The sequence below is a fragment of the Siphateles boraxobius genome, unplaced genomic scaffold (assembly GCF_051911475.1).
Source record: "Siphateles boraxobius isolate OS27281-9 unplaced genomic scaffold, OSU_SipBor_1 22, whole genome shotgun sequence".
NCBI classification, from domain to species: Eukaryota; Metazoa; Chordata; class Actinopteri; order Cypriniformes; family Leuciscidae; genus Siphateles; species Siphateles boraxobius.
Genome location: NW_027508833.1, coordinates 9,983,085 through 10,010,622, shown reverse-complemented (window position 1 = coordinate 10,010,622; position 27,538 = coordinate 9,983,085). Strand labels below are relative to the sequence as shown.

The 27,538-nt window shown below is 37.3% G+C and overlaps 1 protein-coding gene across 1 annotated transcript; it reads left to right on the top strand.

The window, feature by feature from the left end:
• The first annotated feature begins 5,375 nt into the window (after positions 1-5,375).
• vps39 (VPS39 subunit of HOPS complex) lies at positions 5,376-27,473 on the top strand. Its single transcript, XM_077238565.1, has 24 exons — positions 5,376-5,954; positions 6,571-6,636; positions 6,730-6,794; positions 7,206-7,248; positions 7,443-7,537; positions 8,777-8,875; positions 8,964-9,056; positions 10,399-10,582; positions 12,394-12,514; positions 13,336-13,456; positions 13,553-13,682; positions 14,602-14,744; positions 14,829-14,969; positions 17,125-17,266; positions 18,028-18,114; positions 18,905-18,978; positions 19,061-19,277; positions 20,400-20,528; positions 20,613-20,715; positions 22,269-22,314; positions 23,622-23,771; positions 24,781-24,915; positions 25,507-25,598; positions 26,436-27,473. Exons 1-24 carry the CDS (start codon positions 5,882-5,884, stop codon positions 26,512-26,514), a joined length of 2,628 nt encoding a protein of 875 aa, XP_077094680.1. The 5' UTR covers positions 5,376-5,881; the 3' UTR covers positions 26,515-27,473.
• The last annotated feature ends 65 nt before the right edge of the window (positions 27,474-27,538 follow it).

Sequence of the window (27,538 nt, the reverse complement as noted above, 5' to 3'; positions counted from 1 at the left end):
AGATCGTCAACATCATCAGAAACTCATACGAGGGACTGACCTGCAAGGTCATCCATGGAGGACAGCTCACAGAAGCATTCCAAGTGCGGACCGGCGTCAGGCAAGGCTGTTTGCTGTCACCGTTTCTCTTCCTTATAGCGATCGACTGGATCATGAAGACCTCAACAGCCCACAGAAAGCACGGGATCCAGTGGACGCTCTGGAATCAGCTGGATGACCTGGACTTTGCCGACGACTTGGCCCTATTGTCACACACCCAACAGCAGATGCAGGAGAAGACGAACAATGTAGCAGCTGCCTCAGTGAGAGTAGGCCTCAGCATACACAAGGGAAAGAGCAAGATCCTCAAGATAAATGCGAACAGCAACACCCCAGTTACACTTGATGGAGAAGCCCTGGAAGAGGTCGAGGCCTTTATCTACCTAGGCAGTGTCATCAACAAACAGGGGGGCACTGACGTGGATGTTAAGGCTCGTATCGGAAAGGCGCGCGCAGCATTCATACAACTCCGGAACATCTGGAGCTCCAAGGAACTGTCCGTCAAGACCAAAATAAAACTTTTTAATTCAAATGTCAAGGCAGTTCTCCTCTATGGAGCAGAAACATGGAGGACCATGGTAACCATCACCAAGAAAGTACAGGTGTTCATCAATAGCTGCCTGCGAAAGATACTCCGCATCCACTGGCCAGAGACCATCAGCAATAGCGAACTCTGGCAGAAAACAAACCAGCTACCCGCAGAAGAGGAAATCAAGAAGCGACGTTGGGGATGGATTGGACACACCTTACGTAAGCCAGCGACAAACACCACCAGACAAGCCTTAAAATGGAATCCGCAAGGAAAGCGAAACAGAGGTCGACCGAGAAATACCTGGCGCCGAGACTTGGAGGCAGACACAAAGAGCATGGGAAAGACCTGGAGTCAGCTGGAAAAAATGGCCCAGGACAGGGATGCCTGGAGATCCCTTGTTGGCGGCCTATGCCCCAGGAGGGGTAGTAGGCGAAAGTAAGTAAGTAAGTAAAACAAACCGGTAAACTAGACGTTTCTCACTAGCTGCTTTCACAGCCTCACTGTGTTAATAATCATACTCTTGCAAGCTATCCTAACTTTCAGGGAAAGTTTTTAAAAAATAAAGACTGAAAGAGCTGTCAGTGTTAATGGTGTTGACGTTGATGTCATGTGACCATAGTGTAGTTTGTTTATATCCTACATTTAGCTTTTTACTTCATTATTTATGCTTCAAATTGTATTCATAAAAGTTGTATTCATTTGTGAAGATTATCATAATGAACAAAACATGTAAGAATCATCCAAAATGCCAAAAGAAAAAGTAGGGCGGGACTTGTTTTTCTCCATGGCTATTGATCTCATGTGACTGACATGTTTTCACGCCCTTGCGCCAGTAAACACGTCTTCAGAGAAGAGAAGTTATTTTGATTAAAGATTACAGTTTTTGCCCACTGTATAGAATGAAATTATGAATATTTGTATGCATCTATACATTTGTGGCTGTACTGTATGCAAGCTGCTGAGAACCAGATAGCTGAATCGGGCCATGACTAATGCGCACTGCACTTTTGTGTTGATATGAAAGAAAATGCAAAAGTCAATCCAAAACCTATAAGTATACTAGCTTTTGAATAAAATGCAAACATAAACTTAAAACATCTTTTTATATTTATCCTATAATTGTTGCAAATGATATAAAAACCAAGGCCAGAAAATATGAAGAACATATATTTATTGATAAAATTGCACATGTATCAAGAAACTTAAAACACACATTTTTAAATAAAATTGAACATACACTGAACAAAATTATAAACGCAACACTTTTGTTTTTGCCCCCATTTTTCATGAGCTGAACTTAAAGATCTAAGACTTTTTCTATGTACACAAAAGGCCTATTTCTCTCAAATATTGTTCACAAATCTGTGTTAGTGAGCACTTCTCCTTTGCCGAGATAATCCATCCACCTCACAGGTGTGGCATATTTTTGGCATAATTATTGCACAGGTGTGCCTTAGGCTGGCCACAATAAAAGGCCACTCTAAAATGTGCAGTTTTATCAAAGAGTATAGAAGTACTGTACCAAGAGGTGAAACTCAATATAATGTTCCATTGCAACAAACGCGCCCATGCGCAGAGAGGGGCCAGTTCCACCATCTTGGACTGAACGCAACACAGCTGTCATAGAATTGAACGATACCGGTTCCAATTCAAAAGCGGTTAAGGGAACTAAATGGTAATTTCTAGTTTTTAATATCTCTATAGCAGGATGAAGAGCATGAAGCTGTCAAATAGGCTATTTATTTACCCCAATAACTTTTGGGAATAACTCCTATTTAAATACACAGCACAATTTTACAACACCAGTAACAACAGCCAATGTTCCTCATGAAATGATTGACAAATTCCTTGAAAAGCCAAAATATAATGAACAGTGAGTAGGTGAAAGGGACAACACATTAGTCAAGAGAGAATATTTAATAGTAATAGAAGATCATCACAAAATGAACAGTAATACAATTGGTGATGGTAAGTAGATCACCACATCATTTCTGGCTGCATTACACACAACAAATCAAACATTGTGCAAGTAAAGTGCAGACATTAACTACAAATAGAATGACAATGGTAAGTATATTAGCTGTTCTATATGTTTTAGTCTTTAGTTTTACTATAATTTATTTATTCTTGACTGATAAAAACTTTGTACAACACATGTTACATTTGATACAGAAAGAGAGAGTTAATGCACAGATTTACAGATGAATTAGCTTTAAAACATTTCTGTTGCGCTTCTGTTTGGGCTGTGAGAGTTGTCGATTTTGGGTCCGTAATATATGATGGATTCTGACTCTGTTGAATAGTTTCACCATGTAGACAAGAGTGTTTTTGCACTTTTCCTTGTCACACACAACTTCCTTGCACTCACTGTTGAACACCTCCATGCCGCTATTTACGTATGGAGACGTACGTACACTGCTCACTTTAACGTTAATAAAAACCTTTTCTACTTTACCTCTCTGGATCTTTGGGGGATCTATGAAATGCTAGTTGATTGGTTGTACACTGGTAGTTGTTGCAGTTGATGGCAGAACACTGTTTTCTTTGTTTCCAATTATTTCCAGACATAATGCTGTACAGTTGTGCTAACGGTAAAACCGTTGGTTCAGTCCAAAATGGCGACAGCTCGACAGCAGCGCCATGTAGCGATTGTTGTCAAAACTGCAACAGAGTTTCGCCTCTTGGTACTTCTATACTCTTTAGTTTTATCACACAGCACAATGCCACAGATGTCCCGAGTTTTGAGGTAGCGTGCAATTGGCATGCTGACTGCAGGAATGTCCACCAGAGCTGTTGCCTGTGAATTGAATGTTCATTTCTCTACCATAAGCCGTCTACAAAGGCGTCTCAGAGAATTTGCCAGTACATCCAACTGGCCTCTCAACCGCAGACCAGGTGTAACCACACCAGCCCAGGACCTCCACATCCAGCATCTTCACCTCCAAGATCGTCTGAGACAAGCCATCCGGACAGCTGCTGCAACAATCGGTTTGCATAACCAAAGAATTTCTGCACAAACTGTCAGAAACCGTCTCAGGCGAGCTTTGCATGCTCGTCGTCCTCATCGGGCTCTCGACCTGACTGCAGTTCATCGTCACCAACTTGAGTGGGCAAATGCTCACATTCGATGGCGTCTGGCACTTTGAAGAGGTGTTCTCTTCGCAGATGAATCCCGGTTTTCACTGTACAGGGCAGATGGCAGACAGCGTGTATGGCGTCGTGTGGGTGAGCGGTTTGCTGATGTCAACATTGTGGATCAAGTGGCCCTTGGTGGCGGTGGGGTTATGGTATGGGCAGGTGTATGTTATGGACAACGAACACAGGTATATTTTATTGATGGCATTTTGAATGCACAGAGATACCGTGACGAGATCCTGAGGCCCATTGTTGTGCCGTTCATCCACGACCATCAGCTCATGTTGCAGCATGATAATGCACGGACCCATGTTGCAAGGATCTGTACACGATTCCTGGAAGCTGAAAACATCCCAGTTGCATGTCACCGGACATGTCAACCATTGAGCATGTTTGGGATGCTCCGGATCGGTGTATACGACAGCGTGTTCCAGCTCCTGCCAATATCCAGCAACTTCGCACAGCCATTGAAGAGGAGTGGACTAACATTCCACAGGCCACAATCAACAACCTGATCAACTCTATGCGAAGGAGATGTTTTGCACTACTTGAGGCAAATGATGGTCACACCAGACTGGTTTTCGGACCTTTTGTGAACATAGAAAAAGTCTTAGATCTTTGAGTTCAGCTCATGAAAAATAGGTGCAAAAGCGGTGTGTTTATAATTTTGTTCAGTATAAGTTATTTAGGGAATTAAAAGCCTTCTTTAACTAATTACAAATATAAAAAGTTTGCTCAAAGTAAATTATACTTTAAGCACGTTGTTAGATTTGGCTCTTTCTTTCCTTCCTCCATCCCTGTCAGCAGCAAGTTGTAGCCATCTTGTTATATACTTTTCCACCTCTTTATCAGTGGACATCTTGGTATGGGCATTTGTCCTCACTGCATCTGTAATAGAAAAGAATTGTCAAAAATAGATTTTTGCACTTTTTCATGCAACAAAGTGTTGATAAAAAAACATGATTGTTAAACAAGTGCAACCTACACATGATGGATTGTTGTAGTTGTTGTTGTTGTTGTTGGTTTTCCTCTAACTAAATAAGAAAAGACAATATTACTTAAACCCTTAGAAGAAGAAAAAATACACATTCAACATATTCATATGAAAGTAGTCTTACACGACAGACAGTATAGCAGCCTCCATGTACTGGAATATATGACTACAACAGTCCTGAGGGCCAATGCACGAAATGCCACTTTTTGGTTTGCACCACTCCAGTTAATTTTTCCAGCCAAGGAGTTCACCAAAAGCTTTCCCAGGATACACACAGACACACACACACACACACACACACAAACACACACACACACACACACACACACACACACACACACACACACAAAATTTGAGAATCACATGTTCGTCACAAACACACTGACTCGTGTGAATACCAAATTGTCCTGAAACTGAAATATATATATATAAAATATATAAAATAAAATATTTATTACAATTATATATATATATATATATATATAATTGTAATAAATATTTTAACATACATAAATGTATTCATAAATAAGCATCTTTACATTTCAATTCCTTTTAGGAAATACATCATAATATTTAATTGTGTAAGGGGTTTATGTGTGGAATGTCAATCGTCTATGGCAGCCGACTGCACGCGCTTTATGTGTGATGTTTTTAATATAACTCTCACGAGCTCTCACAGTCACGTGCTCGTCACAGTTCCAGGAAGTTCGCAGCATCAACACAGAAAGGCTCGTTGCTAACTGTCAAACATTGAAACCTGTCAGATATAAGCTCAGATTAACGGACAATTAAACGGTTAAAACGGGGAAAAAACAACAGCGTCTCGCAGAACATGTTTAATTCGAGGATCTGTGTTTTAGCGAGTTTAAAGGGCAAATATGGAAGCTAACTAGCATATGCTCATGACACATTAACAACACACCAAAAACAAAGGAGTTTCAGTGTTCGTTTTAAACATTGGACCGACACAGGACTCAAGAAGGATGGAGTGGGACATCTGACAAGAGGCGAGATGGTTAACAAATAAGTTAACGATCTATGGCTGCTGTCTAGTAGTAGTAGTGGATTTGCTATATTTAGTTTGTTTACTATTGTCCTATCAGCTGCCATCAGATTCGACTGTGGTCGTGCGTTTTATTTTCTGTTTTACCATTTTTGGTTAAGTACACAAGAGCTCCAGTATGCATGACGCATATGAACCGGTTCCTATTCTGGAGAAATTACCCCTCCAGATAGACTGTCTGGCGGCCTGGGGTGAGTTCTGCTTCCCTGTCCCTCGTTCCCATTTCCTTATACACTTTTAAACTATCACATGTGGAGTATCATTGATAATTCCTTTTCAATTTTCGATAAAAGACTGTGTCTCAAAACCTTACATACTGTAGCATTTGCTGAATGAATTGTTGTATAGTTCAAATCGCCAGAAAGCTGTTTCCTCAGGCTGTGTCTCAACATCTTTTTAGCTGTCTACATAGACATGATCAAATAGTGGAATAGTTGTAGGGCTGTGCAACGATTAATCGCATCCAAAATAAAAGTTTGTTTACATAATATATGTGTGTGTGTACTGTGTATAATTATTTTGTATATATAAATACACACATGCATGTATATATTTATGAAATATTTGCATTTATATGCTGTATGTTTATACATAATGTAAATTATATAAATATTTTAAATATAAATAACAAATTTTCCTTAAATATTTACTGTACATGCATGTGTGTGTATTTATATATGCAAAATAATTATACACAGTACACACACACATATATTATGTAAACACAAATGTCATGTGCATGTGTTGCACAGCCCTAGACCCAGTTTTGCCATGTTATTTAGTGTGATAATGATACTGTGATTGCAGATGATTGGCTCCTTGTCGGGACCAAACCGGGTCATCTCCTTCAGTACAGGATCAAGAAAGATGCAGGTGCATAGTTTTTGTTTGCAGCTGTGCATATATTCTGCATTGATTATTTGTTGGATTTACTTTTAGTTTATTTGCTAATATATTTCATCACAGGTACAAACCGGTTTGAAGTTACATTAGAGAAATCCAATAAGAACTTCTCAAAGAAGATTCAGCAGGTATGAACCAATAGAGAAGTTCACCTAAATGACCATTATTTACGCACCGTTATGTTGTTCCACTATGTTATCGATGAATAGTACTTAATTTGTGGTCTGCTTCTCACACTAAGCTATCGTATGCCTTCAAAAGATGTAGAACATGGTCCACAAGTCTCATCATGGGCCATTTTTATGGTGTTCTTTGGTCCTTTGTGGAGTTTGACATCTGTTGTCAATTTAAACTGTTATTTCTTTTATAAGCTGCATGAAGATTCTGCAAAAATTCTCCTTTTTTTATATAAACATTTGCTGCATGAGGGTGATAAAATAATGACAAATTGACAGTGGTGAACTATGTCTAAAGAAATGAATTTACTTCTGGGCATCTCTTATAATCTGTCAATTCCTCTTTCTATAATCCTCTTTCAGCTGTTTGTGGTTTCGCAGTACAAGATTTTGGTTAGTCTTTTGGGTGAGTATTTTTTCCCCACAGAATTGTGAAGTCATTGTCATATGATGTGTCGTAGTCATTTGTACTTTGTTGGTTGCAATACTTGAGTTCAACTTGCAAACTTGGTTCATAGACTTAAATTGATTTGGTGTAGTGCATATTATGGAACTGTGTAGTTTTGGTGTCAGCAGTGCAATTGCCCTCTTTTATTTCAGAGAATAACATCCACGTTCATGACTTGCTGACGTTCCAGCAGATAACTGTGGTGTCCAAAGCCAGAGGAGCCACACTGTTTGCCTGTGACCTGCAGGTAGGTTAAAGAAGTCCTCTGGCCTGTTGATGTTTTCATACACACAGTGTTTGTGAAATGTTGATATTTAACGTAATACATTTTGCAAGTGGTTTCTCTGTGAGGACTGAACTTGAGGAGAACTGACTTCATATATCTTCGTAAAGCCACAGTTGCTCAAAAGTCATTCTGTGAAAAGCTTAAGCAGCGTCAAAGAGGACTTTGATATTTTGTTATGAAATGAAATGATATTCACACACTTTTAAGTGTGTCTAAGGGGTCCAACTACTCAGGGTCTTTGTGTTTGAAATATCTGTTGTTTAAAATATCTTAACTGGTTTAAGATAATTCTTAATTAGAATTTCAAGAGGTCTTCAATTTGGAGATGGAAAAACAGGAATCTTGATCTGGCATAATATGATTGCATGAAAAAGGCTGAAATAACAAACTGATAGTTGTATAATGTCTGTTGCATAATCCAATGTTTCTTTTCTGGGTAAAATAATGAATGTTGTTAATAAGAAATATTTAATAGCAAAAAAACAACAACAAAAAAAACTGTAGTCTGCCATGTTTTCTTATTTGTATTTTGTTTGTTTTTTCTTAGTTTGTGCCTCTCTTATAATGTTGGACTGTTGAAGGTTAAATAGATCCAATCCATGTTAAATAAAAAGGATTTGATGATGCAGCAATAACCATAATGCATGTGTTTTTGAACTTTGCTAATTTAAAACAGGATCAAAACAGTAATCTATTTTAATGACAAAAGTTTAAATAAGTGTGCAAGTGACAAAATAAATAAGAACTAATGTTATTTATAGGTTGTTAAAATAGGTATCGGTGTCGGCCATAAAAATCCTACAGATGCATCCCAAATTTGAACTGTAACTTTGTTTAAATTGTGCTTTTTACAGTCATCCTGTGGTTTAGTATGTTACCATAGACAGACATTGTTCTACCCTGCTCAAATGGTAATAATTATATTTGTGCAGGTCTTAAAAAAAGTCTTACATTTGATTTTTAAAACACTGCAAAAACCCTGAATACTTTTGGTTTCTCTTTTAGTCAATGGCATTTCCTGTTAATAGTTCTTTCTTTCTTTCTTTCTTTCTTTCTTTCTTTCTTTCTTTCTTTCTTTCTTTCTTTCTTTCTTTCTTTCTTTCTTTCTTTCTTTCTTTCTTTCTTTCTTTCTTTCTTTCTTTCTTTCTTTCTTTCTTTCTTTCTTTCTTTCTTTCTTTCTTTCTTTCTTTCTTTCTTCAGAAGTCCAGCTCAGGTGAGGCCAAACTGCGCATGTGTGTTGCAGTGAAGAGGAAGATTCAGCTGTATTACTGGAAGGACAGAGAATTCCTTGAATTACAGGTTGCTTGAGGCTTGGAAACACACAAACAACATATTTTTGATATATTTGATATACAGTAGCCTAAATCTTGTTTGGTCACTCCTGCAGGGAGATTTTGCCGCTCCAGACATTCCCAAGTCCATGGCTTGGTGTGAGAACTCAATATGCGTGGGTTTCAAACGAGACTACTATCTGATCCGGGTAAGGGAAAAAAAAAAATCAGCCATGCTTATATTTAGTTTCCTTTGCAATTTTGACAGAAGTTCATCTATGTTAGCCAGCAACAATACAACAATAGGGCAAGTGATCATTTAGTCGACATCCTCATGATGGCCCCTTGACAACTTGAAACAGAAAACCAATATTTAGCTTTTCCTCACTAGTGTCAACATCAGCCCGGTACCTTTTAAGCACACTTTGTTTCCTCTTAAACTAATAAAATCAGTCAGATCATGTATAGTGAATGGTCTATGGTCCTTGATATATAGCTGATATATAGTGAATATAGACTAGATTGCTCTCCTATAACCTGCAGCTTAATATACCATGTATGTATATCAATATATACATGATATATTAAGCTCTTGTATTGTAAAAGCACTATATAAATAAAGGTGACTTGACTTGATTGACCCAAAAAAACCAACAACAACCTAAAGTGAGTGAATATCCGTAATATATATGTATATATATATATATATTACGGATATTCACTCACTTTAGGTTGTTGTTATTTTTTTGGAGTCAATCAAGTCAAGTCACCTTTATTTATATAGTGCTTTTTACAATACAAATTGTTTCAAAGCAGCTTTACAGTGATACCAGGAAAATAATGTTGTAATAATATTGTTAAAAATAAAATTAAATGTCCCCAACTAAGCAAGCCAAAAGCCAATGGTGACAAAGGCGCAGAAAGGCGAAAAAGGCGACAGTGGCAAGGAATCAAAACTCAATCATGTGACAGAATGGAGGAAAAAAACCTTGGGAGAATCCAGGCTCAGCAATCCAGGCTCAGTCGGGGGGCCAGTTCTCCTCTGGCCAACGAACGAACCGTGTATGATTATGATTCAGGCAGTATTACATGTCAGAGGTTAGATTGGATCGGAACATTATACTATGTAGTTCATCTGGTTAAAGATTGGAGTCATCACGCACATATAGGGAACAGTTTGTTGAGGATCAGTGCCGATGGCTGTCGTGTCGATGAGGCCTTCACAGGGGAGAGTCTAGTTGACACAATCTCTGCTGACACTTCAGGAATGCTTTGTGGTCGTGTCCAGGCGCAAGTTCACCATCTGATCTGGATACGGCCCGGGTCCGGCTGATTACAGTAAACCTCGGAATAAACAGAAAGACTAAAATTCTTATTATAATGTAACGAGTACATCGGGTGTTATAGGAAGTGTTCCCGGTTCCGGCTGACCTAATTTATGCAGCCTAATAATCATTAAACTGATTTGAATAATAGGAATGTATAGTGTTCTATGTGTATGCCAGGTTGAAGAGATGTGTTTTTAATCTAGATTTAAACTTTTCTCTTTAGATGGATGGACGTGGCTCAGTCAAGGAACTGTTCCCCACTGGGAAACAGCTGGAACCGTTGGTGGCCCCATTGGCTGATGGGAAGGTGGCAGTGGGTCAGGATGACCTCACGGTTGTTTTGAACGAAGAAGGCGTCTGCACTCAGAAATGTGCCCTTAACTGGACGGACATTCCTATTGCAATGGGTATGATGTCAGTCTTAACAAATGTGTTTCTCAAGTTCTCATAAGCCACTTATCAAACATGTTACATCAAACAGGTTCAGTCAACAACAGATTGTCAAGAAAACTGGTGTCCAGTTACCATCCGATCAGATAACCTGATCAAATAATGAGCAAAAATGGGGTTGAAAATCTTGTCTAATATTACTTCCAATGTCGTGAACAATCTAATATTTACTAGCTTACTGTACATAGCATAATAAAGTAAACTGCAAGCAAAATGCTTTACAATGTAATTTCATTAATACACAAATAATTGAACATCATTAAAAAGAATGATCAACTAAAAAAGGAAAAAATTCGATATCTAACACTGAGTAAACCAATATTATAACCGATAGACATAAACCGAACATCACAGCTATATTTTTGCCGCCTACGCTGATTTCACCCAGCATGTAAATGTATTAACCTGCTTTCAGTTGGCTTACTGAAGTGTGCATGTGTGATACGTGACAGGAACACGTCCTTGCTGTGGATTTAAGCGCATCCAGACGGAGCGAGCATGAAATATATTACAAAAACTCATTCTTTCTTGATTACACTCTTTTTAAATATTGTGCAGAAGTGGTACAGTCAACATGCTGCTTGTCAACATCTGTAACTGCTTGAAAGGAAAATATATATGAGCCGTAAGATTCCCGCTGACATGTTGCATTACTCTTCTGCGGTTATTAATGCTGTAGTTAACATCACAACCGACATAGCAACTGAAATACTCTAAGTCATATACACAAATTATTACGTTATGACGTCACTACTGGGAAATAACCTGATGTATTAATAAAGTCTTTTAAACGCGGTTTACTTGTGTCGTCGGGTTATTGGTTTACATGTAAACCCGTACAACAGTTTTTTTCAATAAGCTGATTTTTTGTGAGTTATCAGCATACTGGTGTACATTTAAACGTGCTCACTTACACATTTGCATTAGGATTGTTATCAATGCATATAGGGTACGTCTACGTGCAAATGCTTAGTTTGTAAACTGCTTTAGTGTATGCAAATGAAATGCATTTATTCTATTGTTTATAATTTGCGTTATTGTTTTTATTTTATTACCGAATCGGAATGTTGACTTGTCTTCAATAGTTGCCTAAGGACGTTTTACTTACATTAGTTGAGCTAGGATAATTTTTTCTGTGGTATCTGAATTTAACCAACTAAACTTTTGGTTTCTTAACAGCCTTGTTTCCAGCTAAAATAACAATGTCATTAGATATATTGTTATTGTGGTATAAAATGACTCATCTTGGTTATAAAACTTTGGACACTATGCCGACCTGGGTGTTTTTTCCATTATTGTATTACTCTATTAATTTTATTGTTTTACAAGAAAGAGAATTATAGCTTCCGCTAAGACAAAGGTTCATTACAATGTGGAAATACAGCATTGCAACAAACACTACAGCAACATCAACACGTATTTGACCCCCAAATGCTGCAACTGAGAATCAGAACCTTTTTTTGAGTGATGATGCAAACAAATCGAGTCATGGAAATTAATTTTTTAATGAGAGTTTAATTATTAATATTGGCTCATGAGCAGTTCCACAAATAATCTGTTCCTGCAGAAAAATCTACAGATTTCTATGCACAACATGCACAAATTTCTTGCATGGCTTTTTACATATTTGCGCTCATTTGAATCTATCTTAAGCTATCAGTGATGATGTAGTACTGTCAGCTCTTCTGAACATGTTGTTCAATTTTTAAATCCATTCGTCTTTAATTTCTGAGTCTGCTTATGGCTATTTTCTCATGTCTTTCACTAGAGCACCAGCCACCTTACATCATTGCAGTGTTGCCACGATATGTGGAGATCCGCACTCTCGAACCCAGACTGCTGGTGCAGAGCGTAGAACTGCAGAGACCGCGCTTCATCACCTCCGCTGGGTGAGATCTGCACACAATCTCAGTTTACAGGATGACATGGGGATTTTCATTCTGACTGAAGAGCTATTTTACATTAGCTATGTTTACATGCACCAATTAATTGTGTAGTCAGATTGAAAATCCTTCATGTAAACACCTCAATCGATGTGATTGAGCTTGATCCAAATTACATTTTTACCGGATTGAAAGGGGTGCTGTTGACCTGAAATATATGGAAGCTTGTTTTCGCCACAGAATAAAAAATTAAAAAGGTAATTGCGACTTTTTTTCTCACAATTACGATTTTATATCTCACAATTCTGAATTTTTCTCACAATTCTGAATTTTTCTCACAATTGCGAGTTTACATCTCACAATTCCGACTCTTTATCTCAGAATTGCATGATATAAAGTCACAATTGTGTGTTATAAAGTCAGAATTGCGTGTTATAAAGTCGCAATTGCATGTTATAATTTCAGAATTGTGAGATAAAAACTCAAAAATAATTTTTTTCTCAGAATTGCATGTTTATATCTCGCAATTCTGACTTTATAACATGCAATTTGGGAGATATAAACTAGCAATTCTGTCAGTATTTTTTTTTTTCTTAGAGTTGGACTTTATATCTCGCAATTCTGAGAAAAAATGTCAGAACAGCAAGATATAAACTCGCAATTATGAGATAAATAGTTGCAATTATTTTTAAAAATGTTTTATTTTGTGGCGGAAACAAGTTTGCATAGAAATAACCCCATCAGCAGTGGAAAAAATGAAGCATGTAAAAGCTTGAATCCGTTTTTTTTTTTTTTTTTCAACTTTCTTTCCCTCTTTGATTTCACAGATCAAATGTTGTCTATGTCGCTAGCAATCATTTTGTCTGGCGTCTGGTGCCGGTCTCCATAGCCAGCCAGATACGGCAGCTGCTACAGGACAAACAGTTTGAACTGGCACTTCAGCTAGCAGTGAGAAACTCTGATTTTAGCATCCAGTAAATACTGTATGAAAAGTACACAGTATGTATCATACGTTGACCCTGTTTTTGTCTCATCTTTCCTTAGAAAATGAAGGATGATTTAGATGCAGACAAGAGACAACAGATCCATCACATTCAGAACCTGTATGCCTTCAACCTGTTCTGTCAGAAGCGCTTTGACGACTCCATGCAGGGGTTCGCTAAGTTAGGCACCGGTGAGTTGAGTTCACACAGCAGTGATGATGCACCACAAATGACAAAAGATTAAATTGATTTAAGTTGTAATTGATTTCCTTGACGACCACATTAAATCATTCAAGAGAAACTTTCTGGTATGCTAAAAGTAAAAAGTAAAAGTAAAACCTGTTGTTTAAATATCAACTGGTCAGATGGAAGTTTTGGAAAGTTCATTTTCATGTGTGATAAACCTCACATTATCTGTGGTTTTGCTGACTAAGGCGGAGTTGCATTGTACAGTCCACTAGAGAGTGCCATTGCACCAGGACAGTAAGATCCATGAATAATAGAGTTTGACAGTGATGAGGGATTTTTGTAAATTAATCTGTAAGATTGCATCACTCTTTTTCCCTCAACAAAACCCCAATAGGATTTTTCATTGGCTTTTGGATTATTGCAGAAAATAAGCTCTGTGACCAACAGATGTTTATGATTCATACACATTTTGTTCATCATGGTAATCTTCATAAATTAAGTTTTAAAGCCCAAATACAATCACCAGAAATTAAAAGCTAAACGTAGGCTTTAAACGAACTACACCACAGTCACATGACTTGAGCGTCACCACCATTAAGCTTCAACAAGTCTTTCAATCTTAAATTTAGAGTTCGAATAGTTTGCAAGAGCACAATTATAAACATTGAGGCTGTGAAAGTGACTCGTGAGTAGATGAGTTTACGTGTTCGGTGTGATAGAACGTAAGAGACACGTAAAAGCTTTATGAAGAATTAATGTGTTCACCACTGACCTTATTTCAGGCATTTAACCAAAAACCCAATGACTTCAGGACGATGGAAACGGAAGTGCAAAATGCAACTCGTTTTGGCCGCACAAAAATGCGTCATCGCTGCGGCACTATATAATGGGTTAAATCTGATTTGCTCTTCTCTTGTATAGATCCCACTCATGTGATTGGACTGTATCCAGACCTCCTTCCCTCCGACTACCGCAAACAGCTTCACTACCCAAACCCTCTGCCCACACTCTCTGGAGCCGAGCTGGAGAAAGCCCACCTAGCCCTCATAGACTACCTGACACAGGTGTTCAGGGTTTATGAAGTTCATACGGAGTGCTTTATAAACGTTTTTCATATTCTTACGGTTTTCTCTTTGTGTTTTTGATAGAAACGCAGTCATTTGGTGAAGCAGCTGAATGACTCGGACCCCTCTACCACCTCGCCTCTCATGGAGGGAACCCCGACCATCAAGAGCCGGAAGAAACTCCTTCAGATCATCGATACCACCCTGCTCAAATGTTACCTCCATGTAAGACCTTCAGATTGTTCTCAATAGCTCTGTTCTAAGTCCTCGTGAGCTGCATACACAGCATCTTAACTGAAATGAATCTTGATTAATGCTTCGCATTGATTCCAACTGGTGATTGCATCTCGCTAATCTTAAAGGGATAGATCACCCCAAAAATGAAAATGTGCTGTTAATTTAAGCCCTAATGCTATCCAAGATGTAGGTGTATTTTTCTTCAGTAGAACAGTAAAGAAGATTTTTAGCTGAAACTATGATCCTTGGTGATTTATATAATTTAAGTTAATGTCTACTGCCACTTTAAGAGTAAAAAAAAACAACACACAGGCAAAATACACCTGTGGCTCATGATGATACATTGAGGTCTTATGAAGCGAAACAATCGGTCTGTGCAAGAAGCCGAACATTATCTTCTACTTTAATAACTGTAATCCACAGCCTCTGCAAACAGTCCTGAACACGTTCATGACAATATGTAGTGTGAGCATCCTGTCGCATAATGACGTATTATGACGCAAGTTTCTGTCAAAGCGGTTTAAAAAAATGTCTTGTAACAAATCTATTGAAATGCTGTAATTATCTGTCCACAAACTGTTGATTTGATGTGCGTAACTGGTATCTGTTGCATTCCCAAATGTACTTTAAATTCACAGCACATGCACCAACTCTGATTTATTCACTGTGAACTGAGACGCAGAAAATACCAGATCACAAGATGATTATGTGATCAAAGTTCACTCTCCACTTTGAAACATGTAGCACAACACACTGTATACTTGTTTAATTGAATTGCAGTCTTTTGATAAGGACACTAAGCAAAATCGTGCTTTTTATTTTAGTTCAATTGACAGATGCTTTGCCAAAGCAGTTTTTCAAAACGCAACGTTAGAGAACTATCATGTTATTTTGAGAAGTGTAAAAATATTTCGGTTCACCATGAAACTGCCAGTGTAGTGTAGTGAATTCTGAAGGATCATGTGACTCTGAAGACAGCTGAAAATTCAGCTTTGATCACAGGAATAAATTACATTTTACAATATATTCACATAGAAAAAAAAACATTTTAAATGATAATAATATTTCCCAATATTGTTGTTTTTACTGTATTTTTGATTAAATGAATGCAGCCAAGGTGAGCAGAAGAGACTTATAAAAAAACATTTAGAAATCTTACAAACCCCAATCTTTTGACCTGTAGTATAGCATATAGAAAATGAAGACTATTTGTAGGACCATCAAAATATCAAACCATATTATTTATAAATTGGACGCTGCAAGATAATTTGTGGCTGCTGCTATTAATACTTTTCTAAAGGAATTTTGTGACTTTTCAGAATCTTAGTTATCAATATTTATCAGTATGTACTTAAGTAAACCAAATTTGACATTGATTATTATGATAAGCTCACAAAAGATTGTAAGGTGTGTAGGGATGCACCAATATGAACATTTTTACTGATACCCATAACCGATATATTGGCCCATAAATCTTAACCCACATTTTTATATATTTTTTGAGAGCCTGATTACAAAAAAAAAGTCTCACCATTAAAGGCCATATCCAAAGCACACAATTATAACTTATAATTTTATGTAGCCTATATGACAGAATTGTGCTGTGCTAGTTGCACTTAACTGTATTTTCCTTTTTTGAATGGATTCCAAACATATTTCAGGCAATTAAAAAATAATCCATTATTTGTCGTTTTTAGTATATCAGCCAAAAAATGTTACTGGGGTGATAACGATAACATTGAAAATGATCATATATCGACCAATACCGATAATATGGTGGCCTATATATCGTGCATCCCTAAAGGTCAAGGTGTGATTAATTCTTTAGATAATTGTGCCATAAACTCTAAAATATTTTCCTTCAAACTGTTAAGAAACTCTTTTTCATTACAAAATGCCACCAGTAAACAGTGTTTTTTCTGTGCTATGCTCATTGTTCTTAATTATTCTCTGTAGTTTCTCATAACTGTAAAACTGTCAGTAGAAGTATGATGTATAAATGTATGAATACTTGTCTATGATGCCTAAAGTGTTTGCCTAGCTAGACATCTCACTTCAGTTAAAGCTAGATTATCTCAACACACTGTAATGGATTCTGTGTGAATTTAAATCTTACAACATAGTTTTTGTTTTGTTTTTATAGACCAATGTAGCCTTGGTGTCTCCTCTCCTGCGCCTGGAGAACAACCACTGTCACATAGAGGAGAGCGAGTACGTGCTGAAGAAAGCTCATAAATACAGCGAGCTCATCATCCTCTATGAGAAGAAAGGCCTTCACCAGAAAGGTGCGTGCAGTCTTATCAACTGCTTACTGAAAACTTACATCATCTAGACTGCCATGTGTTTATGTGAGCCTGAGGAAACTCCATTAGGAGTATAATGTGTGTGGGTGTCCGATGTTGCTCATCTCTCTGCAAAACCCAAGCATCTGAACATCATTCGGAGGGCTCAGATCAGCTCTTGTTTATAGAGATGGCTCTAATCATGTTTTGTTGATGTCATGCCTTACAGAAAAATGCTGATGAGAACCAGGCCGTGTAGATCCATACAGCTTAATAAACCCTCAGTGCAGCCAAGAAAACTTCTTTATATAAACATCACTGTCACAAACTGTTCATTCCCCTCTCTTTCTGTTTGACAACGTCCTTCTCATGCAGTTGTTTCTCATTGTTTTTAATTACAATCTGTGTGTATTTATGTGATTGATTGATTGATTGAAGTTTCACTAACCTTTTAAATCTGATTTTTTTTTTATCATTGCATTCAAAAAAAAATTTAAAATAAGAGTCATCTGAGCTGTTTCATTGAGGAAGCCCGTTCGAACTGAATGATTTGTTCATGAATTGGACGACGTATTGCACCGTATATTCTGGAATAGTGTGTCTGTTGACTATTTATTGTCAATATATGATTTTGCAGACATGATTTTGCTCTCTTGTGACATGCAATTCAGAAGTCACCTGAGAAGTGCATAACCATTTTTGCCAGTCTTTTGTGTCATCTTCCTCATTCAGTTGAATTGACTTATAGAAGTGTGATTGTCCAGCTCTGCAGGTTCTGCTGGATCAGTCCACTAAAGCCAACTCTCCTCTGAAGGGTCATGAGAGGACTGTACAGTATCTTCAGAGGCTGGGTGAGATTAACACACTCATTTACTGCACATTACCTGGCTGTACTTTATTATAGTCAACAGACAAGTTGAGTGAGTGCTGTGGTTAATGTGATATTTGGATGCCCACTTTTGTCTGAAGGTCGAGACAGTATCTTAAACATGCTAGCAAATTCTCATGGATTCTACAGCTGCAGAAATTCATTAGATTTTAAGAGACTCCAACCTAGGGCTGCACAATTAATCAAAATCAAGCCAAAATTGCAATATTGCTTAGTGGGATTTATATAAATAAATGCTTTGCGTTTTTCATGAGTGAAGCGCAGCACTGTGATCATGTACATGTTTCAGAGCGACTCGGTTAACATTAAATGCTGCTCCGCATGAACTCATGAGCTGCTTTAATATACATTCGTGCTTATCAATAAAAGAGAAGGTGCAAGGGCTCCTGTGGTTTTCCATCAATATAAAAGTTTGATGGTTTAACGGTTAAAGTGGAAAAACTTAAAGACCGCCATAAATATTAGTATTGTAAATTTACAGCTGTGATGTAACATAAAATTATTATACTTAATTTTTTATTTTACATTCAATTATTACAATAGTGGTATTTAATTTGTTTATATCTCTATATAATTATTTATGTTTTTATTTAAATTGCAACCAAAAACCCCTTGCATTTTTATTAAATATTTTCACTAATTCGATATTTGTAACAATGGGATGATTGATGAGTCACACTCTTCCATTCTGACTGACTAGATCAACAATCTCAATTTGTAACAGTGACATGCATTGGTGTCTTTCTGCACAGGTGTGGAGAACCTGGGCATCATATTTGAGTTTTCACCGTGGGTTCTGAAGATTTGTCCTGAGGATGGACTGAAGGTGAGATATGCATGGTCTGGTGGTATCTATATGTCTTCTGTGGTCATTTTAAAGAGCTTGAGCTTGATCTTGCTGCTGTCAGATCTTCACTGAGGACCTGACGGAGGTGGAGACTCTACCCAGGGATAAGGTGTTGAACTTCCTGAAGGAGGGATTCAAGGAGCTGGCCATCCCATACCTGGAGCACATCATTTACATGTGGGAAGAGACACGGCCCGAGTTCCACAATGTTCTGATCCAGCTGTACCTGGAGAAGGTGCAAGGCCTCATGAAGGTGTACCTCAACTCACTGTCTGAAGGTCAGACACTGCTGTTTCTGCACAACTACAGAGCTACAGAGCTATAGAAAAACAGTCTTGGGAGAATTTTTTAATTAATTTTAAATTGCCCATCTGAAAAAAACTATACAGAGGTCCTGGTCAACTGCATGGTCAATCAGCTATTTTTTCATCTACTTTTTTTCATATTTAGTCAACCTTGTAATGTTTTTGTTTAGTCAAGTTTTAGTCAACTAAATGTCTGCGAATTTTAGTGCACTTTTAGCCAATGAAAACATTTTCGTCACGCTGCATAATTTTTTAATTGATAATCACGATTATTTTGCTCTATTTTAAATGCAACAATTGTTTTTACAAAACAATTCATCAAGAGGATGCTAACTTATATGCATGGTTTATTTGACCTCACCTAGTTTCCTGATTTATTATAGGCTATTTATCATATAAATTGAAACACATTATCAAAATGTGTGCTTCTTCCGTAGAGTAGAAAATGTACAACACAGTTCATGTCTTGAAAATAGCCTCTGCTGACACTTTCTACCCTCCTATATAATTGTTTTGTAATTAAGCCACCAATGCATTAATTTAATATCTAAGGGTATGGGAAATGTATATATATATATATATATATATATATATATATATATATATATATATATGCTACCACTCGCACACACTGCCATATATATATATATATATATATATATATATATATATATATGTTTTTATTTTATTTTGTAAAAAACATTCTTTGGTTTTACACTTTACAATGTTGTTTCATTTTTTTCACATTAGTTAATTAGTTAGTATAACTAATAAACTAACAATGAAAAATAGTTCTACAGTGTTTAATAATCTTTGTAAATTTCAACATTTAATATGTATCAAAAATGTAAAGTTGTATCTGTTAATATTACTTAATGCACTGTGAACAAACAATGAAAAATAGTATTTTTTAATAAATGCTGGAAAACATATTTCTCATTGTTAATTCATTTTTGCTAATGCATTAACGAATGTTAACAAATTAGACTTTATTGTAAAGTGTTACCAAACTTAAAAACAACATTTTTGTCTAAAATGAACATTTTCCAGCTCTATGAAAGTACAGAGTACACACGTTGTGTTGACTGTGTCCAGGTGTTTCAGCTGTAGCTGCGGGAAAGGAGGCGGGAGAGCTGGGAGAATTCAGGAACAAACTTCTGACATTTCTGGAAGTTTCCAGCAGTTATGAGCCAGAGAGACTCATCAGTGATTTCCCATTTGATGGTGAGTCCAGAGGTCAGAGACATTACACTGTAAAATCTAGAAATAAAAGTGGATGACACGTGTTGTTCCTCTTTCCTCTGTCAGGTCTGTTGGAGGAGAGGGCTCTGCTCTTGGGTCGTATGGGGAAACATGAGCAGGCTCTCTTTATCTATGTTCACATTCTGAAAGACACGCGTATGGCTGAAGAGTGAGTATCCTTCTATAATGCTGTTCTACATCATGAAATCAATATGAACCCTATTTTCTTTTTTTAATACACGTTCCTGCCGCTATTCATCGGTGAAAATGAATTCATCATTCAAAATTGGTCATCAAAGTTGAATAATTTCCTCCACCTCTGTATCGTCTCATGCTACCTAGCCTGCACTATTTGTTATGACGTAGCTAAAAATATATTAAGACATTGTTTTAGGCTGCTTTTGTAGGGAACAGTAATATAAAGCTGCATAATGTACATTGCCATGAAAAGTTTGGAACAATTTCGATTTTTTAAATGTTTTTGAAAGACGACTCCTCTGCTCACCAATGCTGCATTTATTTGATAAAAAAAATTAATATTGTGAAATATTATTACAAATTAAAATAAATGTTTTCTATTTGAATACATTGTAAAATGTCATTTATTCCTCTAATCAAAGCTGAATTTCAGCATCATTACGCCAGTCTTCAGTGTCACATTACACTGAAGTGCCAACTAGTGTCACATTACACTGAAGTGCCAACTAGCCTCTCCCTATGGAGGATCCCTATACCACTCCACAGATAAAGCGTTGTGGAATTTTTTTGGTTCGCGTACCTACCCAAAGTGATAAGATAAAATAAAATTCTGCATCAAAATGTATAGACAAGACAAGTAGTTTGTTTAGGCATGGTTTGTAAGGAATTACAAACCCGTGCACATATATTCAAACGCACATAACTATAGAATCAATTCTTAATGCACATGTGAATGCCATCAGCGTCTATCACAGGTTCACGTTTAAAGTCTGTTTAGAGAGAACGGTGTCGTCTTAGCGGCCCCTAATTTAATAACAAATGACCATTTAGACGGAAGTGAATCAATCAAAACTAACTTTAGCTGGAAAAAACATTTTTCAAGAACCACTATAAAACCAAACCAATCTCTGTTACCTTAAATTATATGTTTATCTCTGTAAAGCTGCTTTGAAACAATCTACATTGTTAAAAGCGCTATATAAATGAGGATGACTTGACTTGACATGATCCTTCAGAAATCATTCTAATATGCTGCTCAAGAAAAGCATTCATTTGAAATAGAAATCTTTTGTAGCATTATAAATTTATTTACTGTCACTTTTGATCAGCTTAATGCATCCTTTATGTCTTTAAGATCAAAAACCTAAACAAAATTTTAATATATTCAAACTTTTTGGTGTAAATGTAGGCTATTAAAGTTGCAGCAATAATAGCAAATGACATTGGGGTCGTTGGTATACGTGCAGAGGCTCTTGACCTTTAGTTTCTATGTTTCTGACTCCAATCTGAAATTAAATGCCCACTGTCAATTAATTGCCACCTTCCAATTCACAAAAACATCAAGTTCCACCTTTTTTGTGTTGATTATCCTGTTACTGTATACAGTATGTCACACTCACATTACAATAGTAAAATGTATTGCATTTCATGTTGACTGTTCCATGATAAGGAATCCGTCACTCGTAACCTTCTCTAATGTTCCTGCATTTAGACTGTGTTTTCTGTGTGTTGTGATGTTCTCAGGTACTGCCACAGTCACTATGATCCAGTAGCAAACGGCAATAAAGATGTGAGTGCTACTCGGCCACTTTTCACCAGTGTTATTTCAACTGGTTTCATTTTAACATTGTAATTCTACATGTTGTGTAGTCACCAGAGTCTGTCTTGTACAATGCAACAATCCCAAACACCAGGAGACCTTTTCTGATTTCTGCAGCCCGAAATGAAAGAATTTGCTTCTGCTTTGGCATTTTTTTGTTGTTTTGTAGTAAAAACCTACCAGCAATCATGATGTACTTATTGAAAGTAAAATCACTGCTAAATATTTTGTGCATTACTGAAATTTGACTCCTGGTCCCAATGGTAGCATCAGCATAGAAATACTCATAATTTGCTTTGCTGCAAATCCAGAATTGTGTTAGACACAATAGCGTGTACACTCACTTAATCAGCGCATTATGTTTTTATTTACTGATTATTATAAATGTTTTTAATTACTCATATTTTTATAGTTTAATAGTTATATCATTTATCAATTGTTGTAATTTTTGTTGCTTTTTCTTTATTTTTTAATTTTTTTACAAATTATAATAGTAAATTAGGGATTGCATTTTTCTAAATTTACGCATTTAAAACTTAAATTAAAACCTATTTTACCCTTTTTTAATTTATGAATACGAATCACATAAACTAAATGGTCCACTCCCTTGTTCCATTAGGATTTATACAAAATAATCAATTTTTTTAACTCATTTAAAATTATTGTAAATGTAAGGATTATTCAATTCAATTTGATTGAATTTTACTATTAATTGAAATAGAAATATTAAAACTTTGTTAGTGCCATTTAGTAAAATAATTTGCTTTGTAATCTACAAATCTTAGTGAAATCAGACATTGTGGGGACTAACAAAATATTCACCCTAGCTTACATTATATTCAGTATTATATATAGTAGTTTAATACTATAATTAATCCACTAAAATTTTTCATTTCATCACACGCGTCTAACATGTAAATATAAAAACTGCATGCGGTTTTGGAAGCGAAAAGGTTGGAAAGACAAAAGTGTAGGTTGTGAATGAGTGATTTGAAAGTATAACAATAATGGAAATTAGACATGCAAAAACTCACACCTCAATTGAACTCTTTAGTTCCATTGTGTCATTTGTGTCATAAGACACTCCGTTCATTGAATTCACCATCTTTAATATTTACTGTAGTCACTCTCACATACATTAATCATTCAGTATTCGAGTGGCTGCTGTAAATATGGTTGTCAATCCCAAACACTGTGTGAATGTAGCCAAGTGGAAATGTAGAACTGTCTCTTGTTCAGAAACCCCTTGTCTAAATGTTAACAGAGTCTGTCTGTAGGTGTATCTGTCCCTCCTGCGCATGTATCTGTCTCCACCGGACGTGCACTTCCTCGGGCCCATAAAGATGGAGTTATGTGAGCCACAAGCCAACCTCCAGGCGGCCCTGAACGTCCTTCAGCTCCACCACAGCAAACTGAACACAACCAAAGTGAGTTTCCACCAGACACTAACAGTATCATAGACTCCACCATCCGCATAGCAGAACCCTGGAAAGAAGTTTTCACACAGTCCTCTTTAAAAGAACCAAACTCTTTGTGTTCTCTTTACTTAAACACTGTCCCTGTCCTTGAAAGAGGATTCAGATCCTTTTTTGGTTCACTTAAGTAAGAATGTGGTCTCAGACCTCTTTGTGTTTATACTGTTTCTTTTTGGGTTTAGTCCAGTTCAGTGTTTGATGGCTGACCCGGGATGTAAAAGTGGCCTAATTTGGTGTTACTCAGTCTTGGGTGGTATTTCATGCTTCTGTGGTACTTATGTCTATTATCTCAGTTTTAAGAAATCAAATAAGTAACCAACTGAAATAGTCAAATAGAATAAAGGCCCATTCCCACCAAGGATGATAACTATGGCGATAACAATATAGTTTAAAAAAAACTTACATCTCAGCTACAACGGCACAGAGGAACCATATAGTTGGAATGACTTTCAGAATGATTTTTTTCCCAGCATAATGAATGATAAAAACATTGACAGCCAATCAGAATCCATCCCGCTTTAAAGAGCTCGAGCATCTAAAGCGGCTGATGACAAAACTGCAGTGTGTGCTTAGAATAAATAAAATGATTATAGTTATCATTCTTGGTGTGAACGGACCATAAGTGTGTGTTGCCAGCCCCAATTAAATAAGACTGAGAGAGTGTGTGAGGGAGTGAAGCATGTGCTGTAGACGTGAAGAGAGAAGTGTGTTGAAGTGCTACACAGTTCAATCCTGCTGATGTCAACACATCATTTAAGATGCCGGCAGAGGAAATGAGACCCAGTGTTGGCATGTTGTCAGATGCCACTCTTTCTGCTGCCACTGAGCGCTGAACATATGCATTACTGTGTGGGAAACATCTGTGGAAACATTTCGACTTTCAGACAGATAAAATTCCTGACCAAACCACATGCAGAATCCATGGCGATGTTTAAATGCTTGTCTCTGTCTCCTTCATAAGGCCATAAACCTGCTGCCAGCCAACACACAGATCCGAGAGATCCAGGTGTTCCTGGAGAGTGTGTTGGAGGAGAAGGCGGGAAGGAAGCGTTTTGACCAGGTCCTGAAGAGCCTTCTACAGGCCGAGTTCCTGCGGGTATGTTTACTCCCGAACAATGGTTTGGTCTGATACTTAAATGATTGATTCAATTCCTTCTGAAGCTGTGTAATTAATTCAATTCTGTGTTTTAAAACACTGTGTCGATGCATCTCTACTTTTATTTTTTTCAAATTATAGTTACTGGAAAAGACCGTACTTAAACAGATTCTACAGAATTATTATTTTTTTATTAGTAGCATCACTTCTAAATAATTCCGATCCACGCTGTCCCATATATTTATTTTAATGTGGTCCCATTATATATATTTTTTACATGTTTTACAAGTTAGCATCTTTCTTTCTTGTAATGTTGTTGTTTGAGCATGAAAAAGTTCTCCAAAGCACAAGTCCCTCCAGCGGGAGTTATTCTCTATATCAGTGTCACTGTTTCACAACTCCTGAAACGCCTCCATTGTAGTCTTGAGTTTCTTCCGGGAACAAACACGCCACAATATTCCTCATTTAAGTAATTCATACGCAGAATAAAGGGGCGGGGCCTGGTTGAGTTAGACTTTCAAGACTTTGTCAAAAGTGCATAATATATCCCCTTTAATAATATTTGAATACATTTTATTTGTCCGTGTGCAGGTGCAGGAGGAACGTATCTTTCACCAGCAGGTGAAGTGCGTCATCACAGATGAAAAGACCTGCAGAGTGTGCAAGAAGAAGATCGGAAACAGGTGCGCCTCACATTATTGCAATAATCATTTACGTAATGCATTTGCCTCGTTACACCATGAACTGGCCTTTCAGTCAATCTGGCACAGTTAGGCCCCGTCACAAATGGCACATTTTATATCCACTTACGGTCTTTTGGACTTACAATGGCCGCCGTGTGCATGTGTCCGTTAAGTCCATGAGACCGTTGGGTCGATATGCGCCTTCGATCACGAGAGTGTGGACTTGTAGGAAGACCACGAGTGCTTAGGGTGCCATTAAGGACAGGGCCAAAGTTTTTCGGTTTGCATCTTTATTAAATGCATAACATGCATGTGTGATTACATAAAACAGACAACAATAGATGAATCCAGCCAAAATTGGCCTGATGATTCATATTACTTGAACTATTAAATTGAATGTTATACAGACTAAAATACCATTCTGGGTCTCTATTTATTGTTTTCTGTTTTCATCAAACTGTCAGATTAATACAACCGTTTCCTGGTTGAGAATCTGACATATTGCTGCAATGTGGAGTTGTATTCATTCGAGTGGATGCATTAATTCCAGTCGCACATATTGTTTAGGACAAATATTGTGCATGCATGTTAAAGGGATAGTTCACCCAAAAAATGAAAATTCTGTCATCATTTACTCACCCTCATGTCCTTCCAAACCCATAAGTATCTTGTTAACCTTCGAAACACAAATTAAGATATTTTAATGAAACCCGTAGAGGAAAACAAACGTCCAAAAAGTCTCTGAGAAAACTGTACAGTTGTGCTCTATTAGTGCTCAATATGATTGAAGGATGTACTGTATGAATACTTCATTTCTTCTGTCCTCTTCATGTGCAGTGCCTTTGCCAGGTATCCAAACGGTGTGGTGGTTCACTACTTCTGTTGTAAAGATCGCAACATGTGTCCAGCAGAGTAGAGGAAGACCGGAGACGGTGGACACACTCCCTCAGATGAGCACAGAGACCTCAGCAAACATCAAGCGTCTGTGTGAAAACACACCGAAGGAAACACTCTCTCTCTCCATCTCTGTCTAAATCTCACTCTTTACATCTGTCTGATGCAATTAATCTAAAAACTGTGAGACTTAATTCAGATCTATGAAGTGCATTACTTTGAAAGCTTTGCCTGAATGCACAACACAAACTGTGGCTTCCTTCGTTCCCCTGAGAAACGCTTATCTTCTCTTTTCCCTCACGTCCCTCTTTACATACAGTGCACCTTTTCATCCAACATGACGCTGTGTGTGTGTGTTCAGCATCCAGGCCCACAGGACTGGGCTTGTAGGTGCTGCTCTGCTTCACTCAGTTAGCTTGAGATGAAATCAGACGCCAGATAAAACCCTTAATGTGGCCTCTCGTACAGAAAGGTCAGCGCTTGCACACAACACACCTATGGCTACGGGCCGTCCGATGGAAGGATGAATGCTTGCATGGACGTTTTTTTAAGCAATGCCAAAAAGCTTGGTATTGTGTATTAAGTTTTTCAAGTGGTATGAGGTTTTGGAGATCTCTACAATCACGGTAGCGTGCCACTTTTTTTGTTCTGGTTACTCTAGAAGCTTTAATTTATTATTAACACACTGTCTAAACGTGTCCAGGAATGTGTCACCTATGTGTGCAATCGCGTCGCCCAATTGGGCGCCAGAATTTTTCTGGCTTCCTAACACATGTGTCCAACTAACACTGTTTTAAAATGCTTGTGCTTTCAGTCAACTGTAAACCATGACCTGGACTGTTGCTCAAACAAAGGCACGCTCACTGACATTAGACCATTATAACAGGCCTGAAATGTTTCGGTGGAAATGGATGTGGATGTGTAGATTGTACATTGAACCCGAGGTGGAAGATGAACCTAATAAACATGTATCTTCTCTTATGAGTACGAGTGTCATATGTTTGAACTGTAAGAGTGATGCTGTGGAGATAACCTAAGACTTGAAG

What these genes read in the sequence shown, in the direction of transcription:
- vps39 (XM_077238565.1), top strand. Translation starts at nt 5,882, where the DNA reads ATGCATGACGCATATGAACCGGTTCCTATTCTGGAGAAATTACCCCTC. An exon ending in CAGGATCAAGAAAGATGCAG is followed by an intron (nt 6,637 to 6,729) that starts GTGCATAGTTTT and finishes ATTTCATCACAG; the next exon opens with GTACAAACCGGTTTGAAGTT. An exon ending in TCATAGACTACCTGACACAG is followed by an intron (nt 14,745 to 14,828) that starts GTGTTCAGGGTT and finishes TGTTTTTGATAG; the next exon opens with AAACGCAGTCATTTGGTGAA.